The sequence below is a fragment of the Lipotes vexillifer genome, unplaced genomic scaffold (genome assembly GCF_000442215.2).
Source record: "Lipotes vexillifer unplaced genomic scaffold, Lipotes_vexillifer_v1.1 scaffold880, whole genome shotgun sequence".
NCBI classification, from domain to species: Eukaryota; Metazoa; Chordata; class Mammalia; order Artiodactyla; family Lipotidae; genus Lipotes; species Lipotes vexillifer.
Window position 1 is genome coordinate 445276 of NW_006776345.1, and position 11376 is coordinate 456651.

Consider the following 11376-nt stretch of genomic DNA (forward strand, 5'->3'; position numbering starts at 1 on the left):
AAGCTGAAATTAGGCCTATCCTTCAACAATAGGGTTTTACTATATATTCAAGTAAAACGTAGGTGAATGGAGGCAACTGACAAATTACATCAGCCTATCTTTAGTTTTAGATTAAGGGGATTCATTCATGAAATTATGATTGCTGTTAAGAGTTTGGTATTTAATACAAAGATGTTATGATGTTTAATGTAGTTGCTGGGTAGTACCACGACGTCAGTGTCACAACATCTTGCTGTTTCACAATACTTGTGATGAAATGAATATACACTGATACCAGAACCGCAGGCTGTGTGTGACTAATTTGCATCTTAGTGAGTTGCTCCATGATAAGTGAAAGGCTTTCTGGTGTGTACCGTGTCACAATCATTTATAAGACCTATTTTAATGAATGTTAAGTGGCAAAAAGCAGAAAGACTAAAACCTTCCTTTGTTGGCAGGTTAGTTGATTCCCACAGCTTTGCAAGATGAAAAGGTAATACAACAAGAGCATAACGTGTCACACACAGTTTCAAAAGGAGATATATTTGCAAATGGACTTAACAGTGTGATAATATAATGCGATCTGGCATTCTTACTATCAACACTTCCTACATTGGGGAAAAGGGCTAGGTATTTGGCTCTACAGAACCTTCTATTGAAGCTCATTCAAAATATGAAAGAATGTAGCTATTTTACTGAAACTTCCAAGGAAAAAAGTTAAGCAATTTGAATTAAAGAGTTTTATGCTTTCACGATCATTTACCTCTTCAGTAATTGAATCTAATGATGAAGTAGCTTCATCATAGAGAATGACTGGGGGGTCCTTCAAAATGGCTCTTGCAATTGCTACTCTTTGCTTTTCTCCTCCTAGTAAAGAAAATTTTTAGTTTAAGAGAGCATAACATACATATTTTATATTTCTAGTATTTCCATTAATTACAACCACCAAATAATACCTTCAACATTTATCTTTACTGATTACTGATCATTTTACTCAGCTACAAGAGTTTATGTTCATATATAATATCCTTTGACAAACTATATTCCCTGAAACATAAATGTGATTCTGAATTCCGACTTCATAGCAGGCGAAAAGAACAAGGAGGGGAGGTGACAACTTTGATTTCAGAATTACCTCCCTCACCAGAAATATGCTCATGACATGTTACTTTATATGTACTTTATATTACTTCCCAATGAACAGCAACCTCAGATAGAAAAATTTCAATATTAGAGAATCAACAAAGCCAAAACCAAATTCAATATCTGAAGCCTGAAAACTTGAAGACATGAAACTATGAATATCTAAATTTATTTCTTAACATAAAAAAGTACCATTCAGCCAGTATTCTTAAAGACTTTTTTTTTTTGACAGAAAGCTATTATTTTCACAGCACTCTTCAAAGTTAAGGCTACAAACTAGGACCTTATTTCACCTTAGTTATTTGCTATAGGACTCTAGCATAGAAGAATTTTAAAACAGAAAGGAAACAGAAGCCCAGAAAGGTTAAGTAATTTGCTCAAAGTCACAGGCAAGTTCTAGCAAAATCTGCTAGAACCGCCTAATTACCCCTGACTATTCCCAGTCCAAAGCTCTTCTTTCACAATGTACAAACCCATAATTATTCTTAAATTTATTCTAGAGAAAAGAAAGCAATCTTTCTTTCTCCATTGGGACTCCTGCAGGTCTAAGGCCATCAATCTTACATAAAACTATGGTTGGAAGTACAAAAGATGGTGCTTTGCTGAATATGTCCCTTTTGGCTTCTTTTCTTGTTCATTATCCATTAATTTATCAATGTCTGAAAAAACTTGTACTTTTTAGCATCAGTAACCTCTTCAGAAAACAAGCTCTACCTGTTGATTATCTGGTACACAAGTATTATTTCACTTTTATCTGTTCTTCAATTATTATCTTCAACCTGTAAGAGGGGCTCCTTATGTCTAATATTAGTGAATACATTTATATTCATACTATCCACACTCTTCCTCATTTTGTAAGTTCAAAATTCTCCTGTCAAGACAGGTAGTATGCCAAAACAATCTGCTTACCCACCTAGCAACTCAGCAGCAGAAAGCTCCTAAAAGAACTAGATACTCAGAGGAAGAACTAGTTTACACATGTTTCCCAAATTTCAAGTGGAAACCAACCCAGTTTCAATTCTATTCAGTAGAATTTGGAAAAGAAACATTTGTTTGTTCTCTACCAAAATTATTTGCATAGGCGCTAAATAATATATTGCTCATTATGAGAGGCCTGGTTGTAAGGCAATGGGTATTAGATAAGAATAAAATTTTGTTAAACATTCCTACCCCCAAAGGCATGCAGAGAGGAACAAAATGATTGAAAAATGGGATGCAGCATAGCTAACTGAAGCAAAGTCATGTTTGAGAGGGCTAGTCTGTATTACGTGACAAATTGGGTATCTCTAGAATTAGCCCAATGGATAAATAATCTGGGGTGTGGGCTAGTTAATTGCAAAGTCCTATGAAGAGCAATGGTAAAGTATAAAGGTGGACTGGAATGAAGCAGGCATCTTATACTATCAGGTAATGACTAAATAGCTACTACAAACCACCTAAACTTGAAAATAATCTTTGCTTAGTATTTTCTAAACGTAGATCAAAACTTTCTAATAGACTGTAAATTCCTTGAGAGTAGGTCCCTTGATGCTTCATCTTTTTAACTCTCAAATCATTTAGCACAGCTGCTTGCACACAGCTTGTACCTAATCAATGTTGTGAATAACTGAAGCCAGCTTACAATGAAGAGGAACAGGGATTCATTAAAATTCATGTGGAGTATTCTTCATTCTCTTTTTCCTTACCCTCATCCCTAATCTATACATTTCCTACCCAAACTAAACTAGAATGAAGAGTAAATGTAAAGGATGCAGTATGTTTATGAGTTACATTAATACTTTCAGGCATTAGATATCATTATACTTTTAGAATTCAAATAATTTAGGGCAAAGAAACATTTTTATGGATCCTCAAAAAAATTCAGTCATTTTAGGATGATCCATTATTAAACATAGTAATCATCTCATAATTAAACACTTAAGTTAAAATGTGCAAGCCCTAAAATTTACTTGGCCACTGAACCAACAAAGACATGAAAATGAAGTTGGCTGTAAGGAAGTATAAGTATAAGGAGGTCTAAAGTATTGAAAACATCCCATAATGATCTAGGAAATTATGAGGAGATACACTATTTACTATCAAATTTCTTGTCCCTACTCTTACTTCTTTCCCATGTGAATAATGACCTTGGCTTTCCTTTAATATTAAGATTACAGATAATAAGTTAACACTGATCTCATCATGTATCAGTAACTTACTATTAAGCACTTACAGTGTTTGCAGCTGCAAGTGAAAAAAAGAGACTTGCATGATTTGAGAACAGTTACTTCTAGCAAGCTGAATTGTTTACAGTGACAGGCAGGAAACGGGATTTTGTCAAAAGAGACTGGATGAGCACTATGTTTGTACTGTCATTACATTTTCTAGTAAATGGCCCTGACAAATTAAAGTGTGAAGGGAGTATATAAGTGGGGGCCAGGTCTAAAATCTTTGATTACCTGAAAGCTTGAGTCCTCGTTCCCCTACTTGGGTGTCATATCCATGTGGCATTCGAAGAATTGCATCATGGAGTCCAGCTAATTTTGCCACTGCATACACTTCCTCTGGTGAAGCACTGATGTTTCCATATAAGAGGTTGTAGTAAATGGTATTATGGAAGAGGACAGCATCCTGGAGCAGATTTATATATACACACATAGACATGCATGTTCATATTTAACAATTCAAAGAATAGTAAAGACATAAAGGCATACAAAGTAAAACATTATAACTCCTTTTATCACCCTCTCATGCCTGCTCCATTTCCTTTCCCAGGGCTAATCACCATGAACAATTTGTTGTGTTATTATCCTAGACTTTTTCTGATGCATTTATGTGCCTAAACAAACACTTTTTTTTTCCAACAGAAGTGGGGCCATACTATACATATTCGTTTGTAAGTTGCTTTTTTCACTTAACACAATCTGGAGATTGTTCATGTCAGTAACAGAAACCTACCTCATTCTTTTCAACAGTTGTGTGATACTAAGAATATATCATATTTATCTTATCCATTCCTCTACCTCTATTAATTAAAACTTTTGCTACTATAAACAATGTTGAAATAAAATATCATTGTAGGGCTTCCCTGGTGGCGCAGTGCTTGAGAGTCCGCCTGCCGATGCAGGAGACGCGGGTTCGTGCCCCGTTTCGGGAAGATCCCACATGCCGCGGAGCGGCTGGGCCCGTGAGCCATGGCCGCTGAGCCTGCGCGTCCGGAGCCTGTGCTCCGCAAATGGGAGAGGTCACAACAGTGAGAGGCCCGCATAACGCAAGAAAAAAAAAATATCATTGTACATATGACTTATGTACACCCATGCATTTCTGTAAGAAGGATTCCTAGAAGCACACTGATGAGTTAAAAGGTAAACATATGTTTATCCTTTGATAGAAATTGCCCAACTATCTTCCAAAAACGCTCCAACAGCACATACACCAACCAACACTGTACCAGGGTGTCAGGTCTCCATATCCTCAACATCGCTGGATATTAATAAGTTTTAGTTGTTGCTACTTTTAAGGGTAAAATGTGCTTTTTGTTTAAATTAGTATTTCCCTAATTACTAATGAAGCCGAATATGTTTTTATATGTTTCTCAGAAGCTTTTAAATTGGATGTAAAACACAGAAAACAAACAATTTATGCACTATAGATTTTTGAGAAAGTTCACTGCAAGCATTCATTTGATATTTCAACTTATTCTGACATGGCACACTAAAGCTAAATTACTTAAAATGAGCATCCACCTCCCACTTTTCTTTCAGTATCCAACAGCTGGAAGGTAACAGTAAGATGAAATAAAATGATTCCATTCATTAACATTAACCAGTACCCTTAATTAATTAAGATCTTTAACATCATAATCAGACCCAGAGTTACAGATACTATTTCAAATCACTTTAATAATTTTTATACCTATTACTAATATAAAATTTTCTTGTACTGAGATGGTAGTTAAAAACTAATGAGTTTAAAGTTCTACTTAAACTTTAAATAGAACTTCAGAAAATACTTATTTTAAAATATTTCACATTTAGAAAAGAAGTTAACAAACAAATGCTAACTGGAAATGTTGAAAATACAAAATATGGGGCATTGAGAAGACAGCAGTGGAGTGAGGTGTGGAGATCACCTTCGCCCCACAAATACATCAAAAATACATCTACATGTGGAACAACTCCTACACAACACATACTGAATGCAGGCAGAAGATCTCAGACTTCCCAAAATGCAAGAAACTCCCCACGTACCTGGGTAGGGAAAAAGAAAAAACAGAGACAAAAGAATAGGGACAGGACCTGCACCTCTGGGAGGGAAAGGTGAAGGAGGAAATGTTTCCACACACTAGGAAACCCCTTCACTGGCAGAGACAGGGGGTGGGAGGGGGAGGGAAGCTTTGGAGCCATGGAGGAGAGCGCATCAACTGGAATGCAGAGGGCAAAGCAGAGAGATTCTGGCACAGAGGATCAGTGTCAACCAGCACTCACCAGCCTGAGAGGCTTGTCTGCTCACCCACCGGAGTGGTGGGGGCTGGGAGCTGAGGCTCAGGCTTCGGAGGTCAGATCCCAGGGACATGACTGGGGTTGGCTGTATGAACACAGCCTGAAGGGGGCTAGTGTGCCATAGCTAGCTAGGAGGGAGTCCGGGAAAATGTCTGGAACTGCCTAAGAGGCAGGAGACCATTGTTTCAGGGTGTGAGAGGAGAGGGGATTCAGAGCACTGCCTAAACAAGCTCCAGAGACGGGCACGAGCCGTGGCTATCAGCGTGGACCCCAGAGACGGGCATGAGATGCTAAGGTTGCTGCTGCAGCCACCAAGAAGCCTGTGTGCAAGCACAGGTCACTATCCACACTTCCCAGGAGCCTGTGCAGCCAACCACTGCCAGGGTCCCGAGATCCAGGGACAACTTACCCAGGAGAACACATGGCACGCCTCAGGCTGTTGCAATGACACGCTGGCCTCTGCCGCTGCAGACTCACCACTCATGGCGTACCCCTCCCTTGCCCCAGCCTGAGTGAGCCAGAACCCCCTATCATGCTACTACTTTAACCCCGTCCTGTCTGGGCGGGGAACAGATGCCCGCAGGCGACCTACATGCAGAGGAAGGGTCAAATCCAAAGATGAGTGCCAGGAGCTGTGCGAACAAAGAAGAGACAGGGAAATTTCTACCAGCAGCCTCAGGAGTAGCAGATTAAATATCCACAATCAACTTGATGTACACTGCATCTGTGGAATACCTAAATAATGAATCATCCCAAAACTGAGGTGGTGAACGTTGAGCACAACTGTAGACTGGGGTTTGCTTTCTGCATCTAATTTGTATCTGGTTTTATTTTTATCTTAGTTTAGTTTTTAGAGCTTACTATCATTGGTAGAGTTTATTGATTTGGTTGCTGTCTTTCTTTTTTAAATATATACATATATATATTTTTCCTTTTTCTCTTTTTATGGCTGTGTATGTGTATGCTTCTTTGTGTGATTTAGTCTGGACAGCTTGGCTTTTACAATTTGTTCTAGGGTTCTGCCTGTCCGTTTTCCTTGTTTTGTTTTGTTTTTAGTATAGTTTTTAGCATTTGTTATCACTGGTGGATTTGTTTTTTGGTTTAGTTGCTCTCTTTTTATTACTTTTTCTTTATTTTTAATACTTTATGAAATTTTTATTTTAATAAGCTTATTTTATTTTATTATTGTTTCTTTTTTTCCCCTCCCTTTTCTTCTGATCTGTGTGGCTGACAGGGTCTTCATGCTCCAGCTGGGTATCAGGCCTGACCCTCTGAGGTAGGAGAGCCAAGTTCAGGACATTGGTCCACCAGAGACCTCCCAGCTCCATGTACTATCAAACTGCGAAAGCTCTCACAGAGATCTCCATCTCAACTCTAAGACCCAGCTCCATTCAACGAACAGCAAGCTACAGTGCTAGACACCCTAGGCCAATCAACTAGCAAGACAGGAACACACCCCACCCATTAGCACAAAGGCTTCCTAAAATCAAAATAAGTTCAAAGACCCCCAAAACACACCACTGGATGCGGTCCTTCCCACCAGAAAGATCCAGCCTCATCCACCAGAACACAGGCAACAGTCCCTTCCACCAGGAAGCCTACACAACCCACTGAAACAACCAATGGGGGCAGACAACAAAAACAACGGGAACTACAAACCTGCAGCCTGCAAAAAGGAGACGCCAAACACAGTAAGTTAAGGAAATGAGAAGACAGAGAAATACACAGCAGATGAAGGAGCAAGGTAAAAACCCAAGAGGCCAAACAAATGAATAGGAAATAGGCACTCTATCTGAAAAATAATTCAGAGTAATGATGGTAAAGATAATCAAAAAACTTGGAAATAGAATGGAGAAAATACAAGAAACGTTTAACAAGTACCTAGAAGAACTAAAGAGCAAAAAACAATGGTGAACAACACAATAAATGAAATAAAAAATTCTCCAGAAGGAATCAATAGTAGAATAACTGAGGCAGAAGAACAGATAAGTGACCTGGAAGATAAAATAGTGGAAATAACTACCTCAGAGCAGAATAAAGAAAAAAGAATGAAAAGAATTAAGGACAGTCTCAGAGACCTCTGGGACAACACTGAATGCACGAACATTAGAATTATATGGATCCCAGAAGAAGAAGAGAAAAAAATAGGGACTGAGAAAATATTTGAAAAGATTACAGTTGAAAACTTCCAAAATATGGGAAAGAAAGTAGTCAATCAAGTCCAGGAATTGTACAGAATCCCACACAACATAAATCCAAGGAGAAACATGCCAAGACACATATTAATCACACTATCAAAAATTAAATACAAAGAAAAACTATTAAAAGCAACAAGGGAAAAGCAACAAATAATATACAAGGGAATCCCCATAAGGTTAATAGCTGATCTTTCAGCAGAAACTCTGCAAGTCAGAAAGGAGTGGCAGGACATATTTAAAGTCATGAAAGGGAAAAGCCTACAACCAAGATTACTCTACCCAGCAAGGATCTCATTCAGATTCGAAGGAGAAATTACAACATTCACAGAAGCAAAAGCTAAGAGAATGCAGAACCACCAAACCAGCTTTACAACAAATGCTAAAGGAACTTCTCCAGGCAGGAAACACAAGAGAAGGAGAAGACCTACAAAAACAAACCCGAAACAATTAAGAAAATGGTAATAGGAACATATATACCGATAACTACCTTAAGTGTAAATGGATTAGATGCACCAACCAAAAGACACAGACTGACTAAATAAATACAAAAACAAGACCAGTATATATGCTGTCTACAAGGGACCCACTTCACACATACCGACACATAGATTGAAAGTGAGGGGATGGAAAAAGATATTCCACGTAAACGGAAATCAAAAGAAAGCTGGAGTAGCAACTGTCATATGAGACAAAATGCATTTTATATTTTAATTTTTTTGCGGTACGCGGGCCTCTCACTGTTGTGGCCTCTCCCTTTGCGGAGCACACGCTCTGGACGCGCAGGCTCAGCGGCCATGGCTCACGGGCCCAGCCGCTCCGCAGCATGTGGGATCTTCCCGGACCAGGGCACGAACCCGTGTCCCCCGCACCAGCAGGCGGACTCTCAACCACTGCGCCACCAGGGAAGCCCTATATTTTAATTTTTAAAAAATATCTTTATTGGAGTATAATTGCTTTACAATGGTGTTAGTTTCTTCTTTATAAAGAAGTAAACCAGCTATATATATATATATATATATATATATATATATATATATATCTCCATATCTCCTCCCTCTTGCGTATCCCTCCCACTCACCCTACCCCAACCATCTAGGCGGTCACAAAGCACCGAGCTAATCTCCCTGTGCTATGCAGCTGCTTCCCACTACCTATCTATTTTACATTTGGTACTGTATATAAGTCCATGCCACTCTCTCACTTTGTCCAAGCATAGCCTTCACCCTCCCCATGTCCTCAAGTCTATTCTCTACGTCTGCATCTTTATTCCTGTCCTGCCCCTAGGTTCTTCAGAACCTTTTTCCTTTTTTTTTTTTTTAAGATTCCATATATATGTCTTAGCATATGATATTTGTTTTTCTCTTTCTGACTAACTTCACTCTGTGTGACAGACTCTAGGTCCATCCACCTCACTACAAATAACTCAATTTCGTATCTTTTTATGGCTGAGACATATTCCATTGTATATATGTGCCACATCTTCTTTATCCATTCATCTGTCAGTGGACACTTAGGTTGCTTCCATGTCCTGGCTATTGTAAATACAGCTTCAGTGAACATTGTAGTACATGACTCTTTTTGAATTATGGTTTTCTCAGGGTATATGCGCAGTAGTGGGATTGCTGCATCAAATGTTAGCTCTATTTTTAGTTTTTTAAGGAACCTTCATACTGTTCTCCATGATGGCTGTATCAATTTACAGTCTCACCAACAGTGCAAGAGGGTTCCCTTTTCTCCACACCCTCTCCAGCATTTATTGTTTCTAGATTTTTTGATGATGACCATTCTGACTGGTGTGAGGTGGTACCTCGCTGTAGTTTTGACTTGTATTTCTCTAATGATTAGTGATGTTGAGCATCCTTTCATGTGTTCGTTGACAATCTGTATGTCTTCTTTGGAGAAATATCTATTTAGGTCTTCTGCCCATTTTTGGATTGGGTTGTTTATTTTTTTGATATTAAGTTGCATGAGCTGCTTGTATATTTTGGAGATTAATCCTTTGTCAGTTGCTTCATTTGCACATATTTTCTCCCATTCTGAGGGTTGTCTTTTCATATTCTTCATGGTATCCTTTGCTGTTCAAAAGCTTGTAAGTTTCATTAGGTTCCATTTGTTTATTTTTGTTTTTATTTCCATTACTCTAGGAGCTGGGTCAAAAAGAATCTTGCTGTGATATATGTAATAGTGTGTTTTGCCTGTTTTCCTCTAAGAGTTTTACAGTGTCTGGCCTTACATTTAGGTCTTTAACCCATTTCAAGTTTATTTCTGTGAATGGTGATAGGGAGTGTTCTAATTTCATTCATTTACATGTAACTGTCCAGTTTTCCCAGCACCACTTATTGAAGAGGCTGTCTTTTCTCCATTGTATATTCTTGCCTCCTTTATCAAAGATAAGGTGACCATTTGTGTATGGGTTTATCTCTGGGCTTTCTGTCCTGTTCCATTGATCTGTATTTCTGTTTCTGTGCCAGTACCATACTGCCTTGATTACTGTAGCTTTGTAGTATAGTCTGAAGTCAGGGAGCTTGATTCCTCCATCTCCGTTTTTCGTTCTCTAGATTGCTTTGTCTATTCGGGGTCTTTTGTGTTTCCATACAAATTGTGAAATTTTTTGTTCTAGTTCTGTTAAAAATGCCAGTGGTAGATTGATAGGGATTGCATTGAATCTGCAGATTGCTTTGGGTAGTAGAGTCATTTTCACATTGTTGATTCTTCCAATCCAAGGACATGGTATATCTCGCCATTTGTTGTATCATCTTTAGTTTCTTTCATCAGTGTCTTATAGTGTTCTGCATACAGGTCTTTTGTCTCCTTAGGTAGGTTTATTCCTAGGCATTTTATTCTTTTTTTTGCAGTCGTAAATGGGAGTCTTTCCTTAATTTATCTTTCAGAGTTTTCATCATTAGTGTATAGGAGTGCAAGAGATTTCAGTGCATTAATTTTGTATCCTGCTACTTTACCAATTCATTGATTAGCTCTAGTACTTTTCTGGTCGCATCTTTAGATTTTGTATAGTATCATGTCATCTGCAAACAGTGACAGCTTTACTGCTTCTTTTCCAATTTGGATTTATTTATTTCTTTTTCTTCTCTTATTGCTGTGGCTAAAACTTCCAAAACTATGTTGAATAACAGTGGTGAAAGTGGACAACGTTTTCTTGTTCATGATTTTAGAGGAAATGGTTTCAGTTTTCCACCACTGAGAACGAAGTTGGTTGTTGGTTTGTCATATATGGCCTTTATAGTGTTGAGGTAAGTTCTCTCTATGCCTACTTTCTGGATGTTTTATCCATAAATGGGTATTGTATTTTGTCAAAAGCTTTACTGTATCTGTTGAGATGATCATATGATTTTTTCCTTCAGTTTGTTAATGTGGTGTATCATATTGATTGATTTGTGTATATTGAAGAATCCTTGCATTCCTCCAACAAACCCCACTTGATCATGGTGTATGATCCTTTTAATGTGCTGTTGGATTCTGTTTGCTAGTATTTTGTTGAGGATTTTTGCATCTATGTTCATCAGTGATATTGGCCTGTAGTTTTCTTTCTTTGTGACATCCTTGTCTGGTTTTGG

General features: G+C 38.2%; 1 protein-coding gene across 3 annotated transcripts in view; it reads right to left on the reverse strand.

Annotated features, from left to right (window-relative positions):
• ABCB7 (ATP binding cassette subfamily B member 7) overlaps positions 1–11376 on the reverse strand; it is a 152223-nt gene that overhangs the window by 14810 nt on the left and 126037 nt on the right. For all 3 annotated transcript variants that reach the window (XM_007450338.1, XM_007450339.1, XM_007450337.1), the window contains 2 exons: positions 3561–3732; positions 743–846 (listed from right to left, as the gene is read on the reverse strand). In XM_007450338.1, coding sequence (XP_007450400.1) covers positions 743–846; positions 3561–3732 — 276 coding nt within the window. The remainder of the gene's footprint in view (positions 1–742; positions 847–3560; positions 3733–11376) is intronic.